Genomic DNA, 26,830 nt, shown 5'->3' with positions numbered 1-26,830 from the left:
CGCTGTGCCGTCTGTCCCGTCTGTCCCGTCTGGTGAGGGTGCGCCTTCCCCTCGGATGCCCTCCTCCCAGTCTCGGCGTTATTCCTGGAAGTACGGCCCAGATGATATAAGAGGGAGGATATCCTTTGTTACTGCTTTTCCTTTTCCTCACTGTGTGTGTGTGTGTGTGTATGGATGTGTGTGTGTGTGTGTGTGTGTGTGTGTGTGTGTGTGTGTGTGTGTGTGTGTGTGTGTGTGTGTGTGTGTGTGTGTGTGTGTGTGTGTGTGTTCATAAATAGGTCGATTTCCCACCCTTTCTCTCCCAAAACGATGACATACTGTACAGTAACGGGGGTTTTTCCAGAGGATTCATTAAGGAGCACTTTTGTTTGTGGAGAAAAATCAAAGCCAATCAACTCTGAATGAATCCCCAGTTATTAGAGTATTGGCACAGACAGGAAATGTCTGTTTCTCTCGTTTTCTCATTTATTTTGTCTTCTTCTGCGTTTCCTGTTTGACTACTAGAGAGATGAATGTGAAGCTGAATACACTCAGGAGGTGTGTGTGTGTGTGTGTGTTCATCTTCCAACTCCTAAACGTAAATGCTTAGTTGAACCTCAGATAAATCTCCCATCAGTTTTACTTCTTTTCCTCCCTCGCTCAGTGAGTTTCAGATGAGAAGCGGACCTTTTGAATGATGGCTCGTTTCCTCTCACAGTGACAGATTGTCTCACAGGCCGATGCTTTCTATCATTTAGCTGATTCCTGTTGTGGTTTGTGCAAAGATTTATGACTTCCACTCTACGTGACTCTGAGTTTGTTCTAGTTGAGAGTGAATATAGCTATAATAACCCTAACAAATCACTCAATATTCATATTTAAGCATAATATTAAAGATTTACAACTTTCTGAATACAAATTATACCTATGAATGACCCTATATAATTAAAGTAATGAACTTAACAATACAGTATGAGCTATATATGAAGAACATAATGAGGTTAATTATAATATTTTGCGCTGTATCTGTAAAGACAGTAAGTTCTTATATACGATGATTCACATCCATAGAAAATATTTTTAAAAATAGTCTGAATATAAGAAGCAGGGTTGAAATTTCAGGTTAGAGTTTATTTAATGAGCCAATAAAACCTTCTTTCTTTGTCCTAATTTACATATTTGCCGTATGCTATACTTGTCATTAGTGGCACGTATATATGTATCTTAACTGGTTATTAAAATAGATATATTCATGTCTTTTTTGTGTGTTTTCCTCTGCAAGTTTTTGCTTAGTGAGCTGTCTTTAAAAGCCCCTTTGTGGATGTTCAAAATCCCCCCAGCATACATTTTTTAATAATTTATTACATTTGTTTCATCTTGCTCCGTAATCTTGCCAAATAACTTAATTGACCTTTTAAAGAAAAATAAATATACAGGGATCCTGGTCCCATCATAGACCATCAGATAGATTAAAGATATGAAAATAAAGGAGAAAAAAGCAGTCAAAGAAATAATAAAATAAAATAAATAAATTAAAATGAATAAATTAAAATAAATAAATAATACATAAATTAAAATAAAATAAATAAATAAAAAATAAATACGAATGAAATAAATAATAATAAATAAACAAATACAATATATAATAAAAATAAAATGAAAAATAAATAATTTAATAATTTAATAAGAAAAAATAAATTAAGTTTGTTTGTTTTAGTGCATAATATCTTTACTGGATTAAATAATTTGATTAAATCATTTGTGTCTGAGATTCATCATATAGGTAAAACAACACTAATGAATCTCAGTCTATAAGCATCCGTCTCGTCCTCTCTCCTCTCTTTGTTGTCACCACGCTTGTTGCCATGGTTACGTCACTATATTTTCCTCCCTGGATTATTTTTGTGGTTGTTGTCTCATACTGTAACGTGTCTCTGTGACTCTCTCCTTCTCTCTTTCTCTCGGCACTGCTCCTCCCTGATAGGCCGGTGTTGTAGCTATGGTTTCTGATGTTGCGTGGGAAATGAAATTCGATTGGCCGAGACTCAGCCTCTTTGTTCTTGTTAACCCATTATCTGATCTCATCGGCTGTAATCTGGTTTAAATAAAAACACACAACACAACAAGACGGAGAGCTCAGCGGTGTTATTGTTGGCTCAAAGGCACCAGAAGGAGCTTTTTGAATTATTTAAATCAACTATTTCTGTGTCTTAGAAGCTTGAAATCCTCTTTCTATTATAATATTTGTTTTTCTTGGAGTTCAATAATATAATTTTCCAACTTTTCAACATTTAAAAGTGCTGTACATGTAAAGGAATATTTGATAGATCATATTTTATTCTTAGTTTAGGTTCAGATATTTATAATATATGTCTGTCAGCGACTGTTTTGAGTGAAAAAGCTCTTTAATTGAGCTGTTATTTAGGAAGATGGATTGTGTGTGTGTGTGTGTGTGTGTGTGTGTGTGTGTGTGTGTGTGTGTGTGTGTGTGTGTGTGTGTGTGTGTGTGTGGCAGGAAGCATAATGGCAAGTCTATTCAATGGCCCTCTTTCAACCCTTTCACAAGTTTCTCTGTTTCTGTTTGCGTGTGTGTGTGTGTGTGTTTCTATGTGTTCGTGTGTGTGTGTGTGTGTGCGTGTGTGTGTGTGTGTGTTTCTATGTGTGTGTGTGTGTGTGTGTGCTGTCAATACTGGAATAGTCTGGCAGCTCGTATACATCTGTCCCCACTGTGCCACTCTTACAAAGGAGTCCAGCAGTTAACACAGAGCGCTATTCAGTGACTGGCTGTCGTGGATGTTTTATGATCGGACTGAAGCTGAGCTCGACAGGTCATGTGACAGGTCGACATTTCCTGCGGGAGACGGTGACGTGTTTCTGATGTCAGTTTTTTTTGGTTCATTATTAAGTCATAACCTACTGTACTGTCAAATCTAACCCACTGTACTATTTAAAGTAGATTAAATACCAGAGTGTGTCATTTAATTACCTTTATCAGTTACCTGTCTGGTAGTTTTAACTTTTGTCTAAAAAATGATGATTTATTTAAAGTCAGGTCAAGTTTAGTTTCACTTAAATACTTTTTATACAACTTTAGTCAAACCTAATAAGGACATTTGCACTTTTACTTTAATGAGGATTAAATAAGATGTATATTTATTGATCCCTATTGGGAGAAATTCAAATAGACACAACAGTACAGTGGAAAAAAATACCATTTTAATTAATAAATGAAAAAAAAGGGAGGAAGGACAGAAAGAAGAAAGGGAGGAAGGACAGATGGAAGGAAGGAAGGGAGGAAGGAAGAAAGAAAGGAAAAAAGGAAGGAAGGAAGGAAGGACAGAAAGAAGAAAGGGAGGAAGGACAGATGGAAGGAAGGACAGATGAAAGGAAGGGAGGAAGGACAGATGGAAGGACAGATGGAAGGAAGGAAGGAAGGAAGGACAGAAAGAAGAAAGGGAGGAAGGACAGAAAGAAGAAAGGGAGGAAGGACAGATGGAAGGAAGGAAGAAAGAAAGGAAGGAAGGAAGGAAGGAAGGAAGGACAGAAAGAAGAAAGGGAGGAAGGACAGATGGAAGGAAGGAAGGAAGGACAGATGGAAGGAAGGACATATGGAAGGAAGGACAGATGAAAGGAAGGAAGAAAGAAAGAAAGGGAGTAAGGACAGATGGAAGGAAAGACAGAAGGAAGAAAGGAAAAGAAGACAGGAAGGAAAGTGGGCCGGAGTGGACCCTTCGGCGGGCCGGTTCTGGCCCTCGGACCGCATATTTGACACCCCTGACTTAAAGTGATGACAAGTTTTATTTTTTCTGCTTATTTCTTCATCACAATTATTTTTAGGGGAACAAAAGGAACAATTTTAATTTTAATGTTGATATGAGCCTTATGAACGCTGTATTATCGGGGCTGTGCTTCCCACTCGTTTTAGTTTAACGGGTTTAAAACGTTTGATGTGCAATTAAGAGCCTTTTGTAGAAATCCCACTCCACGTTCGTCCCCTGAAGGAAATGTTTGGGAAGTGAAGTAACGAGCTGGTATTATTTTAAAATAACAGCATTAAACATCTCTGCTCAGTAGCATTCAGGAAACCATACATATCAGGACTCTGAAGGGAGGAAGCGGACGCATAAAGACGATATTTAAGGACTTCGGTGACAGTGTGTAATTAAGTTAGCAGCTTTGTGTTTGGAGTGGAAGGTTTAGAAGGGTTAGGAACGTTGTGTCTGTGTTTCTCTCCACATAGATATTTAATATGTCTTCCTTTCTATCGTCCTCCCTCGTCTCTTTTTTGACTGTTCCTCCCTTCCTTCCTTCCTTCCTTCCTTCCTTCCTTCCTTCCTTCCTTCCTTCCTTCCTTCCTTCCTTCCTTCTTCATTCCTCCATCCCTCCTCCTTTCATTTCCTCCTCCTTCCTTCTTTCCTCTCTTCCTTCCTTCGTTCCTACCTTCCTTCTTCCTTCCTCCTTCCCTCCTTCTTTCGTTTCCTCCTTCCTTCCTTCCTTCCTTCCTTGCTTCCTTCCTCCATCCCTCCTTCTTTCATTTCCTCCTTCCTTCCTTCGTTCCTTCCTTCCTCCATTCCTCCCTCCCTCCCTTCTTTTCCTTCCTTCTTCTTCAACCTCTGTGGAAAAGACACACATCTACATTTTGAATATATTTTAATTTAACACAAAAGCTGCAAATTTCATGTTCAACCCAATCATCACAACTCTGGTTTTAATGCAGAATTTGAGTGTGTTTCATCTTCTAAAATCAGATTTGTCTATCATAAGGTTCCAGAGTTTAAAAAGGTCAGAGAGAGAGAGAGAGTGCAGCTGGAACAAAGAAATCTTTCACAGAGTGTTTTTAATAGTCTTGTGTTTAACAGCTAATGCTAACTGACCCTGCAGCTAATCTCTTAAACCCCTTTTAGTTTCTCTTATCGGTGCCTGAACTCTGCGTCCGAACCACTAACCTAATCTCATTAATGTCACTTTCCACAAACAGGAAACATCAGACTGTACTGTAGAGTTAGCCTGGATTTATTTTGGACTTGGTCTTAAAATTAATTTATCAGCACAAACACGATAATCAGTGAATATCCATTAAACAGATAAAGGAAAGTTTCTGTATCGTCTTCTTGGTGTGACTGATGTTGAACGCAGCCAGCAGTGACTCAGGGTTTTGGTCTCTGTGTCGTCTTTGATGTAACAAGAGGATCTGTGTCTTCCTCCATGATGCCAGTTTGTTAAAGCAGCAGTAGAGGAAGATATAGGTGCACATATCCAATACATAGCTGTATGTGTGTTGTTTCAGTGCGGACTTTAAGGCATAAATATGAACAGTGAAGATGAATTTATAAAAGCTCACGAGCTACCACGAGGAGCCCTTGAGCAAGGCAGCGTGGCAGCGAGGCAGGTGACTCCCAACTGCTCCGACTGAGACTAAACAACTCAGAGCAGCTGAGCGAGTATAAATATTTAATACCAAGCTTCCCATGAGCTGTGACAAATAATAATAACAGCAATGATAGATGGGCTTCTTTTCAAAACTTTAAATGTTAAAGTCACATCCGTCAACCTGCATCTTTTTTATATTTTATTTTTTATCCATTCATTCCTGCAGCTAGGCATCATGGGTAGCCATCACTTCTTTGTGCAGAGCCAGGAGATAATAATGTCTCGATGCAGGTGAAGCCGAGGCCGACCTGACAGCTGATATCACTTTAAAAAGGTCATTTGTCAAGAGAGGCGGCTCAGTTATTACTCTGCTGCTGAGTCAACCTGCAGCACTGTGTTAGCATTTAGCACTGTGTTAGCATCACTGTGTTAACATTAAGCACTGTGTTAACATTTAGCACTGTGTTAACATTTAGCACTGTGTTAGCATTTAGCACTGTGATAGCATTTAGCACTGTGTTAGCATTTAGCACTGTGTTAACATTTAGCACTGTGTTAACATTTAGCACTGTGTTAGCATCACTGTGTTAACATTTAGCACTGTGATAACATTTAGCACTGTGTTAGCATTAAGCACTGTGTTAGCATATAGCTTCAGAGCTGCAGTCTGCAACCTCATCTGACCTCTCGCATCTCTTTATTTAGCACAATACAATATAAATGATGAAGCAGCACTTAATACACTTGTTACCTGTAAAGGTCTCTTCATCCTTTGCATGTTGTTATCAATCAATTAATCAATCAAACTTTATTTATATACCTTTCATACATGTTAATGTAAAGTGCTGAGTGTTGAGACCAATGCACAAGAGAAAATAAGGATGATAAAAATGTAAATAAAATAAGTAAAATAAGAGAGAATAAGTGAAAAGGTTTATTAAAAGTATAGAAAGAGTGAAAGTCTAGGTAAAAATAGATTAAAAAGACCAAAAACCAATAAAAGAGGTAATTTAATAAAGGTTAGACCAAATCTAGAGATCAAAGAGATTAAAAGATAAAAGAAACAGATGAATAAAAAAGTAAAATAAGAGAGAATAAGAGAAAAGGTTTATTAAAACTTGGAGTAAAATAGTTTTTTAAAAAGTGAAATAGATTGAAAAAGACAAAAGAAAAGTAAATTTAAAGAAAAGAGATGAAAGTTTATTAAAAGCAAGACTGAAACTAGGTTAAAAAGAGATTAAAAGACTATAATTAAACTCTCATTAGCCTCGGCTGTACTTGTGTTTGGTGCTAATTAGCGAATGTTAGCAGGATAATATGCTAAACTAAGATAGTGAGTGTGGTAATGATTATATCCTGTTAGCATCAGTGCTAGTAGCCTGTTAGCACAGCTATAAACGCTTAGCTTTGTTAAATCCTTAATCAGATCTTCTAATTCTGTCCTTCTTTACTCTCTCTCTCTTCCTCTCTCTTTCTTTCTTTCTTTTTCGTCGCTAATGCTCTTTGCAGACGTCCGGAAATAATCAAAATTCACTTTTGAATTTGGCTTCTCAACCTTTTGTGGGATTATGTTTTACTAAGCAGGTGTAATGGAGGGATAAGTCTTGAGTCTTAGTTAGCACTTGTAGTCTCGTCTGGTTTCAGGTCACGAGCCAGCGAGCTCATCATTTAAAGCTAAACCTTCATTCCAGATGATCCATCTCCATATTCTACCCTTTTTTATATAATCCTTTACTAAAGAGAGAAAATGAAAAGAATAAAGAAATCAACGAATGAATTAAATTACCTGTGCCACATCTGGGTCAACAGGTTGGCCAGTAACCATGGCAACAGCATTACATATCATCTATAAACAGCTTTGCTAATGAAAAGATATGAAGGTGGTTCAAGCAGTAGCAGTTTCTTCTTCTTCTTCTTCTTCTTCTTCTTCTTCTTCTTCTTCTTCTTCTTCTTCTTCTTCTTCTTCTTCTTCTTCTTCTTCTTCTTCTTCTTCTTCTTCTTCTTCTTCTTCTTCTTCTCCTTCTCCTCCTCCTCCTCCTCCTCCTCCTCCTCCTCCTCCTTTTCCTCCACACATGTCCAAACCATCTCAATCTCACCTCTCTCGCTTTGTCTCCAAACCATCCAGCATTTTCTCCTCCTCCTCCTCCTTCTTCTTCTTCTCCTTCTCCTTCTTCTTCTTCTCCTCCTCCTCTTCTCCTTCCTGTCTTTTTGCTGGTTCCTGTCAAGGGTCGCCACAGCGGATCATCTGTTTCCTTCTCTTCTTCCTTCATCACACCAACCACCTTGCATGTCTTCTTCTCCTGCTCCCAGTATTACCAGCATCTCTCTCTCACTTTGTCTCCAAGCCATCCAACCTTTGAATATACTCATTCCTTATTCCATCCACTCTTGTCTTCAACTCTGTCACCTCCAGCTCTGCTTCCTGTCTTAATATCAGCGCCACCGCCTCCAAACCATAAACCATAACTCAACATCCCACTATCCTCTCATAAACCTTTCACTCTCCACCTCTCTACCTTTCTCCCATTATTTTTGAAAAGTTGACCCAAAGCATTTTAAACTTTAATCCACCTTCGCCGCCTTGCTGCTAATTGTTTCTGGGGGGATGGCCCTGCAAGATTTGCTATGTATCTATTAATTTAACGAGTTCATTACACTTGGGATCATTGATTTCTTACAGGTCTCATATATTTTTGGTGGCTCGTAGCGGTCTAAAGTGCCTTCACAGGCTTTATATAGCATTCACATTACAATCAACATACTGCCATTAATATTCTCAGCTGTTTCACTTATTTTGATGCAGTGCAAAACATTTCTCATACCATTTGTCGAGTGCAAAACTAGTGCTTTAAGATTTCTTTTTGGAGTAAATGAAAGGCCTAGTGTTAAAATATGACTAAGGGTAACAAACGCCAGGATTAAATATAAATAATGCACTTCACAAGCGATAGAAGCTATTATATTCTTCTAATTTGTTTGCTATAATTACAAATAGTATATCTGTATTCATTATATCTAAATCCCCTTTACAATTAACAGCTTTAATTAAGTGGAATAATTGAAAGATAACTGGCTCAGGCTAGTGTATGATTCTGCGAAAGTGTCCATAAATCAGAGGAAACAGGGAATTAAAACATCTTCTTTATTTTAAGTTATAAAGTATAAACTATAGCTTCATTTTAAATAGTCTGGTTATTAGCTGTGTAGCTTATTAGCTTATTTAGTAGGTTTTTGTTGGATGGTATGGATGTGTGTTTCCTTTGAATGTACTCGTACTGTAAGTCTGTGTGTGTCTGTGTGATGAGATCATAGCCTTGTTAAAGAGTCAGCTGCTGTGTGTGTGTGTGTGTGTGTGTGTGTGTGTGTGTGTGTGTGTGTGTGTGTGTGTGTGAGGAACTCACCGTTTCCACTTCACATGCTGCTGACTCACCCTGCTCAGTGTAATAAAGGATATAAAGTTCTTTACTGATACTGCGGCTGTTTTTAGAGCTCAGGTTAGTTTATGTTGGTTTTGTTGCACAAACATTGCTCATCCCAGACAGAAAATAAACTAAGAGAGAACTGCTGAAAACACATATCATCACAAAAGTTCAGGACATATTTAAATCATATTGATAAAAGGTCATTTCACCCACATGTCACCCAATTTTATGCAGGCTCAATACTAAATTGGTGGAGTATCCCTTTAAAAATGATTATAATAATTAAAATCCTACTGAATATTCCATGTTTTCTACTCCTATTTCGGTCTGGTGCTTTTACATATGGGTGACCTTGACTTAATATCTTATTATAAAAGGATTGAAAGGGATTAAAGTTCAAAAATAAAAATAGGAGGACTCATTTTCTATTAAAAACACAATGAGGAATATAAAAGCAACAAAACTCTGGTGCTGGTTTGTCCCAACTGAGATAAACAAAAGCAAACCACTTGTGATTAAATGATCTAATATCATTTTATTCATCAATTTCTAATTCCTGTACTCGCTCTACATGATTTCTATGACCATGTAATAGTGATAATAGTAATAATAACAACAATAATAATAATGTATTTTATTTAAAGGTGCCTTTCAAAGCACTCATGGAGTCATGGACCTTAATCTTTCATTTGCACTCTATGTCCTTCTAATGATTTTAAAGCAAATCAAATCCTTATTTTATACTACAATCTTATATTTAATGCTCTATTCTTCCTATTTTTATGTTTTATATTTGTATTACTATTAGTGGGGTGGTGGGTTAATTGTATGTTTTAATGTTTGGGTTTTATTTTTAATTCTCAATTATCATGTTTTTATGTTTTTTTTTGTTTCCAATTCTTAGTGTTACATGTTTGTTTTATGTAAAGCACATTGAGCTGCCATTGTGTATGAAATGTTCTATATAAATAAAGCTGCCTTGCCTTACAAGACGATGATAAAACAACAACAGTACATCAAACAATATAAATCAGCTAACATTGATGTGGAAGTTAGTATAATTTTTACAAAGATAAATGTGATTACTGTGCAGCCTTAGGTCTGGATGTGGATCACGCTCTCTTAACATCTTCCTCTTTCTCTCTCTTTCTATTTTCCAGATGTACCACTCTGACCACGGTGTCGACTTCCCCGACCTCTCCTTCCAAATCCCTGGCAGCCCTGCAGAGCTGCGCCCAGCGAACAGAGTGTGAACACAAAATCCTCAACGCACCACACGTTTACCCTCCTCCCCTCCCCCTCTCCCCCTCACCCCTCCCTTCACCCACACAGGGCCTCCCTCTCCCTCTGCAGCTGTAGCTACAGTCCCACCCTCCCTTCCTCCTGCACCATGGACAGCCCTCCCAAGCTGTCTGGCGAGACCCTGATCGTGCACCACATCCCCCTGGTGCACTGCCAGGTGTCAGGGGGGCGGCAGGGGGGCTGCGGGGGCTCGCTGAAGAGGAGCAACCCGTTCAGCCAGCCGGAGAACCTGGGCTTGAGTCGCACCACCTCGCTTCCCGAGAGAGACGTCCTCCAGAGAGAGGCTTTGCTCTACAGCAGTCTGATCCAAACCTCCAGTGGCTCCTGGTCCTCTCACAACAGAGGAAGAGAGAGGAAGGGCGGAGGGAAGGGGGGCAGCACGGCGAGCGATGACTCATCGTTTACCTCCAGCACTTCAGAGGATCAGATGATCACAGCTCACACGTTACCCAGAGCAAAGCCGAGAAACAGGAACCCGCTGCGTCACAATCCGTTCCTGCTGAACACCGAGGATGACGAGGACGAAGAAGAAGAGGAGGAGGACGGCGACAACCTGAACGGTTACCTCGAAGACTCCTCTTTTCACCTCCACAGCGACACTAACTCCGGCCTCGACGACGGGATCGCTCCTTTCCGCTTGCATGACCTCGGCTTTGCTTCGGAGCCTTTCGTCTTGCACGGCTCGGTGAGAGGCGGCAGCAGGGAGTCGCTGAGGGCTGTCGTCTCGGATCTCTCCAACCACCTGGAGGACCTGGACATCCTCGGGTTGGACAGCCAGCGTCGCCATGGCAGCAGCGGCTCTAACATGTCAATGGATTGCGGAGAACACGACTGGGGCGACGACGACGAAGAGGATGAAGATCATCCCATGCGGTGCGGCCGAAGCAGCAAGACGGGGTCGTACTCCTCCACCTCCTCCGCCCAGCACTGCTCCTGCTGCGTCCTCTCCCAAAACTACCCCCAACACTTCCCTGAAGCCTTCTCGGAGCCTTTCTCAGAGTGCCATCAGGGCTACGGCAGCGACTCCTCCTGCAACAGCTCGGACGGCGTGCTCGTCAACTTCAGCGCCATTTACAACAAGATGAACAACGGCGTCCCGGAGAAGTCGACGGTCCCCGCGCCGACCAACCTCAACAGCTCCACCGACCTCTCCTGCACCTCGTCTGTGTCCGACCCACAGGGGAACCGTCGTGACTCAACTGCAGGAGCTTTTTATTTAGACCTCCACACCTCGCCCACAGAGCCTCCCCTCTCACAGCAACAGACTTCCTGCCTTGGCAACGCCTTCCCTCTCATCCGAGAGCCACAGCTGTCCACTTCCTCCACCTGCTCCTGCTCCGTGGAGCACCAGGGCGCGCTTGACCTCGACGCTAACTGCAACTCCTTCCACCCTCCGAATTTTGGGTCGTCCGGTGACCTCGCGTCTTGTCTGCAAAGCCAGGCTCGCTTGGTGGTCGCCACGCAGAACTATTACAAGCTGGTGACCTGCGATCTCTCGTCCCAGTCGTCCCCGAGTCCAGCAGGCTCGTCGGTGAACAGCTGCTCTGATGAACACAGCAAAGGAAGCCCAACGCCGACTCAGCCCAGCGAGTACTTCCTGTTCAGGCAGCGGGCTGAGCAGGGTGTGGAGGAAGAGGATGAAGATGTAGAGTCATTAAGGGTGAGTGGAGAGTTATACTAGTAGTTTTAAGAATATATTAATCTGTTTCTCTCAGGTTTATTACAAAATTTGACACATGCAAACTAACACATAGGGCACAAAACTAATATAAAATAGTCTTTGGATATATTTTAAATTTTTGTTTTGGTGTTTTTAAGTTATTTAATATGTATTTATTAACAATTCCACTTTTAGTTTTTACAGCTTATATCCTTTTCATTGATTTTTAGCTCTGAGATAAACACCATTTCTTTTTTCTTTCCTATCCTCTGTGTGTGTATCTGTTGATGTGGGTGGAAAACTGTTGCATACAATCACTCTTACAGTCATAAATAAAGCTTTATTGAATTAAATATATATATCTAGATACACAGAAAATAAACAAATATATGGTTTGGCTTCATCACATTAGGCAGAACAGGAAGTGTGTATTTAAAAAAAGGGCAAAACTTGTTTTGTGAGCCAATTACAACTGATTCAATCCCACTAAAATCTGATTTATGATCATTTTCAATAGTCAGCCACACACAAGCACATATTACCTAGTTTCCATATTATTTAATCATGTGCTTGGTGGCTGATTTACAGCAATGAAGAAACAGTTTTCTCTCTCACTTGTCTTCAAATACAGAATAATCCACACTGCCTTCCTGCTTCAGTCTAACTGTATGTTCACATCTCATCGCTGTTGATTGCAGATGGATTATGGGAATTATTTGTGACATCTATTTGGGCTCTCAGGTTATTGTTTTCTTGTTATCACAGACTTAGAGAATCAAAACTGTTTCAGCTACTCAACTTCAATACTTGGAAATGTATTAATGTGGCATTTTCTTTGTGGTTTAAGTGTTAGAAATAAAACTGATAAATAGATTATAATGATTATATGATCTAAACTAAAGGCAAGTTAAAGCAAGCTTATTTGTGTGGCTTAGAAATGAGGAAGGATGGAAAAGGAGACATGAAGGAAAGCTGGAAGGATGGAAAGAGAGAAAGAAAGACAGGAAGGAAGGAAGGAAGGAAGGATGGAAAAGAAGACAGGAAGGAAAGCTGGAAGTCGCTGAGGGCTGAGAGAAAGAAAGACAGAAAGGAAGGAAGGAAGGAAGGAAGGATGGAAGGATGGAAAAGAAGACAGGAAGGAAAGCTGGAAGGATGGAAAGAGAAAGAAAGAAAGACAGAAAGGAAGGAAGGAAGGAAGAAAAACTGGAAGTAAGGAAGGATGGAAAGAGAGAAAGAAAGACAGAAAGGAAGGAAGGAAGGAAGAAAAACTGGAAGTAAGGAAGGATGGAAAGAGAGAAAGAAAGACAGAAAGGAAGGAAGGAAGGATGGATGGATGGAAAATAAAAGGCATCAAGGCTACATGTTAAATAAACTTACGACATTATTTAAAAAAAAACATTTAAATAGAATAAAGATTTAAATAACATAAAAATATACTAAAATAAAAGATCAGTCAGATAAAAGAGGAGGGTAAGAATAACAGTGCAGCTCCAGTACACTGCATGATATGAATAAAAGCCTCAAATTTGATTTTATAAAAGGCAGATAATTCAATTTAATAAGACAATGAGACTAGTTGGTCTGTGCAGGTAAGACAGAACATCTCTGAGGAAAACATTAATGTCACAAAAGGAAAAAAAAAAAGACAAATAGAGGTGAATCAGACAAGTGACTCAGCATGCAACACAAAACATAGACGAATGGAAAAATTGCAGTAAATGGAGTAAAATCGCCGTGAAATGACAATAACCGTGGACTTAATACTGTCCTGACTCTGGTGTTAGTCTGATTCTCTATTTAGATCAGCTACTGTCTGGAGTTATGTGATATCATCGTGTCTGGGGATTATTTTAGTACTAATATCAGTCACAGAGCCACTGTGTCAAAGCAAATATAGCAGGAAGGAAGTTCAGGTCTGTTTAGGTTTGTTTTCTGATGTAACTCTTGACTCCATGTTGGTCACGTCGTGTGTTTTGGAAACTTTCAACAGGAGGAAAAAATGTGATGGTAGAATTTAAAATAACCCAGAAGGATGATTCATGCACATTTGGCGAGGAACTAACATGTGACTGTCGTGTTCTGTCTCTCTTTTATTTCCCTGTTGTCATCGTTCAGAGAGATGAAGATGACGATGATGATGATGATGATGAAAATGATAATAAGGAAGAAGAGGAAGAGGAGGAGGAGGAGGAGAAAAAGACTGAGCAGGCAACCAGCGGGGGTGAAGCTGCTCCTGCTGTGATTGAAGGTCAGGTGTATGTCAATATCTCCCCTCCTCTGGGGGTCCGGGGCGTCATCGGGGCCTCGTCCTCCACCTCCGCCTCCGGTAGCCGTCCCCGTTCTCGCAGCTACGACCGCAACCTGGATAAATCTCCGTCTCCTCGGCTCGGATCTCTGGAGCGCATGCTGAGCTGCCCCGTCCGGCTCAGCGAGGGCATCGCCCCGGCACCGGCCCCTCCTCCTCGGGTCACCTCCTTCGCCGAGATCGCCAGAAGCAAGCGGAGAAACGGAGGCTCGGGGGGGTCGCCGTCGATGAAGACGTCCGCAGACCCTTTCTCGTCCACTCACTCGCACTCCTCTGTGGATTTTTCTCCGATCCTGGAGCAGCGTGCGGAGGCGGATGCTTGCAGCCTGTCACCTGTTCCCTTCACCAGATGTTACAGCCAAGGCAGCATAGAGAGACACCTGGAAGGAGGAAAGGAGGCTCGGGCCAAAGCTGAAGGTTTGTCTTCATGCATTAATCATTTATTTAGGTCTTGAGGGGGCAGAAGACACACAACAGTTTCGTATCATCACAGCATCACATCATTATACCTTGTTATACAGATATCAGACACAGAATTGCAACATTTCCCCTAATTTGGAGCCATGTTTTCTAAATTTACTCTGCTTTTATCTCCGTTTTGGTCTTCACCGTCTGCCTAGAAAAACATCTGGCTTCCTCAGGGCCCTTAAAAAATACTTGGCAGGTGATTTGGCTGAAACGTCTGTCTTATCAGCATCAATCTTGCTGTTGTCACACCTAAACTACACCTGCAGCTGCCAGTACTTCCTCATACTTCCACTGCTAGTTCGGCTGTAAGCAAAAAACTTGAACCCTGATCAAATTGATTCTTGAGTGATCTCTTTACAAGGTAACTCAGTGCCAGTCCATGAATCCAAAACAGTCAGGTAAAAGAGGCTAAAAAGCTCAATAAAGCTGCAAAGTGAAGTGCAGGAATTTTCTATAAGTATACTAAAAACATCAGGCAGCTTTGGAGACCCTCGGGGGGGTTTCAGTGTCCCTGCTTTGAATCTGACTGGAGATATTATTATATGCATTCATTCTTCATTTCCTGTCATGTCTGTACTGTTGATCCCCACCGCTTCCAACAAAATACTAAAAGGATAACAAACTAGGTACATTACAAATTTGTGTTGTTTATAGTTGTTTGGAGGTTGGATTTTAAATATTTGAGATCATACAGGAAACAAAAAGTTAACATTGTTACATCCATGAATGAATAACAGGCGATGAGAGGAGTAACAATGATGTAACCCAGGGAAAGAAAAACAAGGTGAACACAAAATGAGGTTTTTATTTAACAGAGAAGGCCAACAGAAATTTGCTTCTTACTAAAAACAAGAAAGCATAACTGATAAGGCAACAAAATTAAACAAACTACAAAATAAAATGGAAGTAAACACCATAACCTGAGTTACTTTCAACTAGTTTTTCAAATACACACAGCACAGAGAGTCTACTGCAGTGGTGTCCAACCCTGCATGTTTTTAGGTATCTCCACCACTCAGTGCTAGAGCCAGTGCTCGGTTGGTGCTAATCCAAGCACCTCTTACGCACCTGTTGCTTTTCCACTGGCAAGGAGCCACGCGATTACATCACTGTCTAACGTAGCCAGCGGCACACCTTTGATGCACTTCCATGATTCACCAGTGAGAGGCAGCAACATGGCGCAAGGCATCTAGCCTGCTGGAAACGAAGAAGAAGAAGAAGAAGAAGAAGAAGACAGCTCTGGCAAAAAAATTATAAAAATAGTACTTTTAATCAACAAATCTTAAACCCTCTGTAAATGCCACGCTAGTCAGCTAATGAACGTTAACCCCACTAGTCTGCTAATAAACGTTAGCCCCGCTAGCCAGCTAATAAACGTTAGCCCCGCTAGCCGGCTAATAAACGTTAGCCCCGCCCCCAGTCCGCTGACATAATCCGTTCCAGCAAAGAGTTGGTGCTTGCTCTGGCTCCCGTTCTGAGGCTCCGGGCTGGAGCTTTGGCGGTGGAAAAGCAAAGAACTGGTGCTTAGTCAGGCTCTGGCTTAACACACCTGATTCTAATATTTAACTCGTTATCAAGCTGCTGAAACTTTTTAAAGGGCTTCGATAACGAGTTAATTATTAGAATCAGATGTGTTAGAGCGGTGGAGATACCTAAAAACATGCAGGGCAAGAGCAGGGTTGGACACCACCGGTCTGCTGACTCTCCGCTCTCTTTTAACCACCAGCATTAATCGGCAAGTGGGTACTGGTGCGCACAACTACACACATCAACCACACAGAGGGGGGAGGGGCGGCGTCTAATGGGATAAACAGGAGACAATTAGGAAAAGAGAAAAAATCACACACTCCACTGCACCCATAACATCTTACGTTAACATTTTCTTATTCTAATTAATGGGAAAGTGGAAACCTGTGACTGGTAATGTATATATTCCCGTTGTCATGCACAACACAGAACATCTAAATATATTGTGGTAGTCTTTATATTTTAAAGCCTCTTGTGTAAATGTGGATTAATCTGCATTGCATGATTTTTTTATGGTGTTTTTTTGGGTTGCTGTGTGTGTGTGTGTGTGTGTGTGTCTGTGTGTGTAATCTTTGCTTTGTGTGCGTTTGGGTAATACCCCCTTGTGTATCTTGTGTATGTGCCGCTGTGTATAACTGTGTTGAGAGCAGAGTGATGCAGAGTGATGCAGAGTGCGTATCGTCAGCTGTAGAGAAGGAACGAAGGGTTGAAGTGGGCCAAACGTGTGATGAATAACAATCAGGTCAGAGGGAGAGGAGATAGAGGTGCAGAGAAAACCCCCCGCTGAGCTCTACATCTGCATACAGAGCTGCGTGTGTGTGTGTGTGTGTGTGTGTGTGTTTTGCATCGTCGTCCAGAGAACCAGTACGTCCGATTTGTCCTAAAAACAAGTGAAGGTTGAAGAAAGTTAGAGAAGGTTGACAAAAGTAGGAATGAACATCTATAGCAGGGATGTCAAACATGAGGCTAGTGGGCCAGAACCGGCCCGCCAAGGGGTCCAATCTGGCCCACTTTCCTTTCTGTCCTTCTACCTGTCCTTTCATCTCTTCCTTCCATCTTTCCATCTTTCCTTCCTGTCTTCCTGTCCTTCCTTCCTGTATTTCTTTCTCTCTCTCTTTCCATCCTTCCTTCCTTCCTTCCTTTTTGTCTTTTTCTTTCTTCCCATCCTTCCATCTTTCCTTCCTGTCCTCTCTCTTCTTACCCGTCCTCTCTTCCTTCTTTCCTTCCTTTCTTTCCATCCTTCCATCTGTCCTTCCTGTCTTCTTTTCCATCCTTCCTTCCTTCCAGCCTCTCTTCCTTCCATCTTTTCTTCCTGTCTTCTTTTCCAACCTTCCTTCCTTCCCTCCCTCCCTCCTTCCTTCCTTCCCTCCTTCCCTCTTTTTAATGATCCGGCCCACATGAGATTAAATTCTGTTTGTGGCCTTTGAGCTAAAATGAGTTTGACCCTGCTGATCTATCGAGTCTTTTGTTTGGTTATAAACTGCTGAGTCACTGAATTCATCCTTTTGAATCCCAAAACGAAGAAATCTGTCGACACACTGTTTGTATGCAGTCATTTTTTTATTTATGCATATTTATTCAGCACATAGTTAAATGATTCAGCGGAGACAGAAATGAAGCCGCAGTGGGTTCAGTCAGTGACAGCAGTCATAACAAAGACAGATATTAAATTCCTGCCAAATCCTGCCGTGCTGTTCTGCTGCTAAGCTTCACCACTGACCTGAGGCAGAAAAAAAACAAAAACTACATTTCCTAAAGGGTTTAAATAGAAAAGCTGAAAACCATACCAGATATATCCTGTTTTAATATTTGTGTATCCTGTACAATAGGAAAAGCGAGGGATACACACAGGGGCAACTCAGTGTGCTTTACATAAAAACTAAATATCAGGGGATGATTAACCCTCCTGTTGTCAAGGAAGGGAGGGAGGAAGGAATGAAGTAAGGGAGGAAGAAGGAAGGAAAGGAGGGAGGGAGGAAGGGAAGAAGGAAGGAAAGGAGGAAGGGGGAAGAAGGAATGAAGGATGGGGGAGGAAAGGAGGGAGGGAGGGAGGAAGCAAGGATGGAAGGGAGGGAGGAAGGAAGAAGGACAGAAAGGAGGGAGGGAGGGAGGAAGGAAAGGAGGGAGGAAAGAAGGGAGGAAGAAGGAAGGAAAGGAGGGAGGGAGGAAGGAAAAAAGGAACAGTCAAAACAGACGGGGTCAATTTGACCCGGGAGGACGACACAAAGGTTAAACCGTATAAAATTATAATAATAATACAAAGTACAGAAAAACAGAAAGAGAGAAAGAAAACAAACAGTTAAACTAAAATAGAGCATCAACTATGAGAGTGCTGCATGAAATAATGATTTGCTTTAAAATTAATAAAAGAACATACCATGAAAGAATAAAAGATTATGATTAAAAGAAATCAATCATAAACACATGAAAAGAGAAACTTGGATTTAAAGATGTTCACATTTGAGGCTGAGTTCATTTCTGTTGTTAGTTTCTAAACGCTGCTTCACCATGTTTAACCTAGAAACACTAAACTATGGTGAAGCAATATTTATAAGCAAACATTTGTGTTTTTGTGACGGAGTACTTTGACCTTTTTTTTCTGTTTGCTCTGAGACGAGGGTGAACTGCTCCTGGAATAATATGTACCATGGTGTTTTAGGAATTGATGCATTTTACATTTCCAAGTAGTCGGTAAAGTGAAGTGTACAAATATATTGAAGAAGGACAGAGTAGTTAATCCTCCTGTTGTCCTCGAGTCAAGGAAGGAAGAAGGAAGGAAAGGAGGGAGGAGGGAAGGAAGAAAGGAAGGGAAGCAGGGAGAAAGGAAGGGAGGAAAGGAAAGAAGGAAAGGAAGGAGGGAGGGAGAAAGGCAAGAAGGACAGAGGAACGAAGGAAGGAAGGACAGAGGAAAGAAGGACGGTATAAGGAGGGAGGGAGATAGGAAATAAGAAAGGAGGGAGGGAGAAAGGAAAGAAGGACAGAGGAAGGGAGGAAGGAAGGACGGAGGAAAGAAGGACGGTATAAGGAAGGAGGGAGGGAGGAAGGAAATAAGAAAGGAGGGAGGGAGGGAGAAAGGAAAGAAGGACAGGAAAGAAGGAAGAGAGGAAGGTAGGGGGAGGAAGGAAAGGAAGGAAGGAAGAAAGAGGGATGTAGGAAGGAAATAAGTATTCAGTATTGTTACATTTAAAAATAGAAGTAGAAGAAGAAGTATAGAGTAGTTAAATATCTAAAATGTTTAAATAAATACTGAGAAGCTAAATTATATGAATAAATAAATAAATACATACACTATATCTACCAACTGACATGACACCAACATGACCAACAACATTCACTAACATCACCTTATTAAGCTCCGTCTCAGCTGCCTCCTGCACATATCTGATTGGACACACACACACACACACACACACACACACACACACAGAGGGAGTGCTTGACATTCCACTGGACTAAGACCAAGGACAGCGTGTAGTGAGTTCACCGAGGGAGGAATGTCCCAGGAAGCCCCAGCTGTCTGCTGCTCGGAGCATGTGAGAGCGGAGAGAGAGCCATTACTTTAACCTGAGCGAGGAGCGAGGAGGGCACTTCAACCGTTCACATATATAATAACACACACTTGAACCCCTGAGCTGATATATAAATCAAATCTGCTCCGGCTCGCTCAAATTCACTCTTTTGACCTGATATTGGACAGCTGGATAAAGGGTTATATTATATTTGGCTTTTTCCTCTGCAGCTATTTGATGTTAACCCTCCTGTTGTGCTCCCGGGTCAAATTGACCCCATCTCTTTTGACTGTTCCTCACTTCCTTCCTTCTCTCCTTACTTCCTTCCTCTTTTCCTCCTTCCTTCCTTCCTTCCTTCCTTCCTTCCTCATTCCTTCTTTCCTCTCCTTACTCCCTTCCTCTTTTCCTCCTTCCTTCCTTCCTTCCTTCCTCCCTTCCTTTGTTCCTTCCTCATTTCCTTCTTTCCCCACTTCCTTCCTTCCTCTTTCCTCCCTTCCTTCGTTCCTTCCTCATTTCCTTCCTTCCTTCCTCATTTCCTTCCTTCCTTCCTCCCTCCCTCTTTTCCTCCCTTCCTTCCTTCCTTCTTTCCTCCTTTCCTCCCTTCCTTCGTTCCTTCCTCATTTCCTTCTTTCCCCAATTTCTTCCTTCCTCTTTCCTCCCTTCCTTCGTTCCTTCCTCATTTCCTTCCTCATTTCCTTCCTCATTTCCTTCCTTGACCTGAGCACAACAGGATGGTTAAATGTTCAAATCCTCACTTTGACCACCTGTTGTGATTCTGTTAATTAAAGCAGGGCAAAGTTTCCCTCTCCTCATGGTCCCTTCCTATTCCCCTGTCCTAAATGCATGAGGGTGATTACTTAGTTCAGAGGTGTCAAACTCATTTTCAAAGAAAGAAAGAAAGAGAAGGAGGGAGGAAAGAAGGAAGGAAACGAGGGAAGGAGGAAGGAAGGAAGGAAGGAAAGAATGAACAGTCAAAACGGACGGGTTCAATTTGACCCGGGAGGACGACAGGAGGGTTAATTGGATTTAACTTTATCATCCTGGTGACGTCTGAACAGCTGTTAGTGTCGCTTGTTGCTTTCTGCAGACATCCAAACTCCATAACCTGGACTTTTTCTTTTTTCTTTTTCATGTGGTGGCTCACTTTTAATTTAACATTTTTAGAAGCTAGTTGATTGCAGCCTTTATCTATAATGACTTCATATCACATCATCTTCATACTGAATGAACCGCGGTGCCTTCAGGTCCACAAGTATAAACAAACAATTTTCTCCTTCGTTTCCACACATTAGGATTTATCATCTCTGTAGCTTTCTATATTTAAACTCTTTGGATTCCTCATTATGAACACCTGGTTTGTAATTACAGTACAGCAGTGAATTAAATGTTCCAGTATATGCTGCACAGCACAGTATGTATGTATGTAGGTCAGTGTGCTGCAATGGAGCTATTCATTCCTGTAGGTACCCTCCACCCTCCACCATCCACCCTCCGCCCTCCACCCTCCACCCAGAGCTGTGGCTAGTTTAAATTCACGACCGTAACTACTCGTCGAACTACTCCTGCAGCAACATTTCACTTCTTCACTGTTTACTTCCTGAATGTGATCAGTGTGAGTCACTGTAGAGGGAAAGAGAGAGCTTTTAAGTCAACTTATATCTATAAAACAGTTTTTAATACTGAATCAGCTGTGATGATTTAACCCTCCTGTTGTCCTAGAGTCAAGGAAAGAAGGGAGGAAAGAGGAAGGAAGGAAGGAAGGAAAGGAGGGAGGGAGGATGGAAAGAAAGGGGCAAGGAAGGAAGAAGGAGGGAAAGGAGGAAGTAAAGAAGGAAGGACGGAAGGAAAGGAGGGAGGGAGGAAAGGAAAGAAGGAGTGAGGGGGAAGGAAGGACAAAAGGAATGAAGAAAGGGTCAGTTTGACCCGGGAGGACGATACAAGGGTTAAATAACAATGAAACTTAGAAAGCAAATTGAGAAGGTTTTTTGCCTTTGGGTCGTTTCAAAAGATGATTTTAATTATTATTTGATATTATTATTGATTCATTCTTCTTTTTTGTCTGTTATATTTTCCCAGAGCCCAAAGTGGCATTTTTTCATATTTGTTTTATTCAACTATCAGTTCAAAACACAATGATATTTAGTTTACTGTCATAGTGACAAAAAAGCAGCAAATCATCGTATTTATTTAAGAAGCAAAAATATGATAAATATATGTTTTCTATAATAAGATAGTTCTTGGTTGTTCAACTAATTGATTAATTAACTAAATGTTTCAACTTTACTTTTTTTGGTAGAAACTTAGTTTCATAATCTATTAATTTGAAAGCATTCCCACACACACATTATACTTCATACTCAAACACCTACAGACAGTACATTTCCATTAAAGATAAAATATATAAACAGCTAAATTAAGAGGTTATATCTAAAACATAAAACATTTGTACTCTAAACTATGTTGTGCTTTAGTACAGACATGTTTGGCTCACTATGAAACTGTGGCGGCACAAATTAGACTATAGTGGGTGGGCTGCCACAGTCCATATAATTATTGGGAAATACTCACAACTATGCAAACATCTTTGTCTTAAATCTTTATAATTTAAAAATCTAAAATTATTAACATCGGCCAAATGTCAGTACCTCCTTACCCAGACTATCAGAGTAGAGATACTATCATTACACTGGAAATAATTAGTTTATTAATCTATTAATCGATCAACAGAAGCATATATTTTGAGAATTGATCGACTATTTCAGTCATTTTTAAGCTTAAATGCCAAAAAAGTTCTATTATATTAAGTAAGAAAAGAGAGATTTATAATGAAATAATTGTTAGTTGAAGCTTTAATCATTTATTTTCAAGTCAGAAAAGAACAAATCAATGTGTAAATAATAAAATATAATATAATATAATATAATATAATAAAGTAAAATAGATAAACAAACCTTTGGCCCATAATCCACCAGTGTTTTGTAGGTGCTAAAACCAAAAACACTTCACCTTATTTAATAATAAAAAAAAAGGTTAAAGTAGTAATTTGATCTTCAATTGTAGCTTCTCACTTGACTGGAGCAGAAAAAAAAAGAAAGAGGGAAGACTGATAGGGAGTGATGGGGGGATTTAGAAGAAATAGGTCACCCCTAAGCAGAAATATGTCTTTGCACATGCTTCAAATCCATCCTCCTCTAGCTGTGTATCCATAAAGACTGAGTGATGATTTAAGGTTATAATGAGCGGCTGTGCAGAATCTCACTGCATATATTATTCATTACATTTCACTTCAGTCAGCTGTGCGGCTTCACTGCAGTGTAGAAGAAAAAAAAGAAAAAAGGCCTCTTTAAAAGCCTGTGGGATGCAGCTCCAGTGCTAATGATGCTAACGCTAAAGCACAGAGAGCTGGGAAGAGAGGAGGGGGTGGAGGAGAGAGGGGGGGGGTGCTAAAAAAAAGCCTTATATTTAATGGATTTATAGATGAAAGAGGAGTAGAGCTGAAGAGAAAGAGAGAGCAGGTAGAAGGGATGAAGAAGAAGAGGGATGATGATGATGATGGTGCAGATACAAGAGAGCCAAAGATAGAGGGGAGTGTCTCTGTCATTCATCCCACAGGGGAGCTCAGGCCTGCTGGGTGTGTGTGTGTGTGTGTGTGTGTGTGTGTAGTCTTCCCTCCTCCTCCTCCTCCTCCTCCTCCTCTCGTCTTTCCTCCTTGCCTTCACATTTCCACAGCAGCTCAACGTCGCCCCCTGCAGGCTGAGACTCCTAACTGCAGGGCTCAGGTGGCATCAGTGAGCTGGCTTTAAGCGGTGACAAACAGCTTGCGCAACACCGTCTACGTCACACACGCTCCCGTCCGTCACACGTTGCACTGGAGCTAGAAACACAAACACACACACACACACACACACAGAAAGAAAGAGAGACAGAGAAAGAGAGAGAGAGAGAGGGGGAGGAAAAAAACAGGAAAACCAAGGTGGAGAAGATTTGCAGAGAGAAGGATTTTCCTCGCTGGTGTCGCAGTGCACTCAGGTTTAGTGTGTGTGTTTCTTTGTGTGTGTGTGTGTGTGTGTGTGTGTGTGTGCACGTGGGCCTGTCAGAGCATTGCCTGACAGTGGTGTGGTAGTCTGAGATAAGGACCGTTGAGCTTTGTGACTCATGACTGGGCATTTTTCTGTTTGTTTGGTTTCATTTTTAACCTTTTTAACCTTTTTATTGCAGTTTTTAGAGCCGAAAACAATTATTGTATTCATTGATTATTAATCGATCAATAATCCTTAAATAGAAGATTACTACAGGAGAAGTTTCAGCCACGTCACATCCGTTTATTGTTTTATTACCATAAATGTGAAGCTTTACTGCTGTTCTCTGTTTAATATAGTTAAACATTAAACAAGCTGCAACAGTTACTTTCATTATTGAGTCATCTGAAATATTTTATATGAGTTCAAGTTGATTATTTTGGACCAAACTAACATATTCAGTTTCCTATCATCACATAAGACAACAAAATCCTCACAGGAAGTAGCTTGAATTAAATTAAATTAGTGTTTTCTTGCTTGAAAAATTATATTCATGTTCTGTTGCTTAACTAATAAATTAATTGACAGCACCATTATTTATTTATTTATTTATTTATTTATTTATTTATTTATTATTTAGTACCACATCTTACACTTCTGGTTTTACTCACTGTATTTTATTATTTATCTATTATATTTTATGAATGTCTTTTTATTGTTTATATTATTATTAATTTATTATATGTTATCAATATTTTATTATCTTTTATTTTATTGTATTATTTACCTTTTTATATTTATCTTTATATTTTGGACTATTGGGATGATAAAACAAGCTATTTAAACAGCTTTTGCAAATTGTGGCAAATAGTAATGGTTTTATTTGAATTAATTGAGAAATAATTGACATAATAAAACACTTTAATGTTGCAGCCTTAATGCAGTTACTTCATTTTGGGTCTTTCTTTGTTAAAAATGTGAGAACAGAAGTACAAAAAGAAAGTTGTGGGCCAGCTCATCTTGACCCAACACTGTACATACTTGTGATATATTACCAGAATAATATAGATACTTACTGAGAGTCCTGCTCCTGATAGCAAAGATCACCCCCCCCCCCAAAAAACCCCATAATGCAATAGAGAGACAGAGTAAAAAAAGGTCTTTTATAATGGAAAAACAATTGAGAGAAGATAGAAACCAATAACTCCAATAATATCAGAGCTTTTTTCTTCTTCTTCTTTTGTTTTGTTTTTTTAAATAAGTTATTTTAGTTATTGATTATTTTTCTTTATATTTACTTTCTCACTAGCACCTGTTTCAGATTAGTTTGTTTGTCTCGATGTAAAATTGTTAAGATTTGAAATGAGAGATGTATTATTGGATGTATGAGTATGTGTGTGATAAACTGAGGCGGGTGTGACTTTACGTACTTCATGTGTTTTCATCTGTGTGGAATAAATAAACAGTATGAACTAAATCCATCTCTTTCTCTCTCTCTTTCATCCAGGTGGTCTCTCCAGCTCCTCAGATAGTCGCCTCGCTGTGGTCCGCTACAGTAAAGACCAGCGGCCCACCACTCTCCCCATCCAGCCTTTCACCTTCCAGCATCAGTTCTCCACTAAGCCCGCGCAGCCCAAACCGCTGCTCCCTCTGCTCACAGGCTACGTCTCCGGCATGCAGGCCCGCTCCAACTCCGGCTCTGGATCAGGCTCCGGATCTGGATCTGGCTCCGGCTGTGGAGGTCCGGTCGGAGAGGATAGCGAGGATGCAGCGGAGAATGTGCACAGGTACCAAGGTGCTCTCACTGCCGCAGCGCCTCCTCCCGGATCAGTACGGCCTTCACCTCTTGGGAGCTACTCCCCGGTCCGCCTCCACGGGGCTCCCAGCTCCGGGACTTGCTCCACCTGCACCCCGAGCCCCCAGCCGGCTCACAGTCTCTCCTGCCCGCTCTCCGCAGGCCACAGCCCCCTACGCTCCCCTGCGCAGACAGCCAAACAGAGCTCGGGGTCGGGGTCGGGGCCGTTGCCTTCCACCCCTCCACCTGCGTCTCTGGGAGCAAAGAGAGGAGCGGTGCCGCCCATGCTGCCCCCGGTGCAGGGACACTGTTTCCACCACGGAGGTCTGACCAGTTTACCGGCGTTGCCTAGCGACACGCTGAGCCCGCTGGGATGCCTGGAGTCTGGGAACCACATGGAGGGAAGCAAAGGATCTGGAGCCAGGACACATAATGGTAGGTTACAAAAGAATAATTCATAGAGTGGAAACACGAGAGAATGATGCCGAACTTTAAGGATGAACTTTAAATTTAAATTTAAATGTATATAAAAGCAGATTTGAGGCACTCGTTTGATGAATAGGGGCAATGTTAAAGGTAAAATAAAAAGCCTGTAGAAGTAACATGGCAGTGAAAGTTGTAAGTAATGTTGGTCAGAATCAAAGTTTAAAGTTTGCTTTTGTATCCTGATAATGGATGATACACAAAAAAATCAAATATTGTGCTTATAGTAATAAATCAGAAACAATGACCAGTAAGTTTCAAGTGTAAGTTTAACCTATTTCTTTTATTTACTGGTATGTTGCAGAGGAAGAAAGAGTCATTACAATTACTAATTAATTGCACCTTATCAAATACTGAGTCCTTTTTTTTTGGTGGGTGTTATATTTAACTAGTAATGTCATGACAACCTCTTATTTTGTAAATGGTTTAAAGATGTGTGTTTAAACTTTCACATGGACATAAAACCACTTATTGTTTTTTTAAGTGTTCACATAACGTTACATTACTAAAATCTGAGTGGAGGTTAAGATTGCCATTAATTAAGAAAAATGATGATAAATAAGTTTAAAGGTTATTTCCTACTTTTTTCTTTCTTTCTTTCTTTTTCTCCTGTGTGATTTGGATGATTCTCCTTTTTTACTTAAATTCATTCATCTGAACTCTGAAACATGTTTTTTCTCAGTTTGGGTGCTTCAGGTGTCTCTCTGCTGCTTTCTTATATTTTAGTGATTAAGTTCAGTTTGTGATTCATTGCTGATGTTCTCTTTTTAAAAGAAGCTTTTCTGCGTTCTTACTCTTCTCTTTTTCCTTCTTTTCTCCCTTCATCCCATTTTTTTGTTGTTGTTCTCGCCTGCATTTCCCTCTCACTGCTGCTCTACTTCCCATTTATATTTTTCATCCACCTATCTACTCAAAAATCCATCTTTTAACCCAAACCTGACCACCAATCCCCTCCTCCTCCCTCCTCATCATAACCCTAACACCCCCCCAC

General features: G+C 40.7%; 1 protein-coding gene across 1 annotated transcript in view; it reads left to right on the top strand.

Moving 5' to 3' along the window:
• The window catches only part of rusc2 (RUN and SH3 domain containing 2), a 56,544-nt gene that overhangs the window by 20,214 nt on the left and 9,500 nt on the right, over window positions 1-26,830 (top strand). Inside the window, exons 2-4 of the mRNA XM_053324943.1 lie at window positions 9,932-11,733; window positions 13,849-14,455; window positions 25,069-25,791. Coding sequence (XP_053180918.1) covers window positions 10,162-11,733; window positions 13,849-14,455; window positions 25,069-25,791 — 2,902 coding nt within the window. The 5' untranslated portion in view covers window positions 9,932-10,161. The remainder of the gene's footprint in view (window positions 1-9,931; window positions 11,734-13,848; window positions 14,456-25,068; window positions 25,792-26,830) is intronic.

Source organism: Scomber japonicus, chromosome 9 (assembly GCF_027409825.1).
Source record: "Scomber japonicus isolate fScoJap1 chromosome 9, fScoJap1.pri, whole genome shotgun sequence".
Classification (NCBI taxonomy): Eukaryota; Metazoa; Chordata; class Actinopteri; order Scombriformes; family Scombridae; genus Scomber; species Scomber japonicus.
This window is presented reverse-complemented; position numbering and strand designations above follow the sequence as displayed.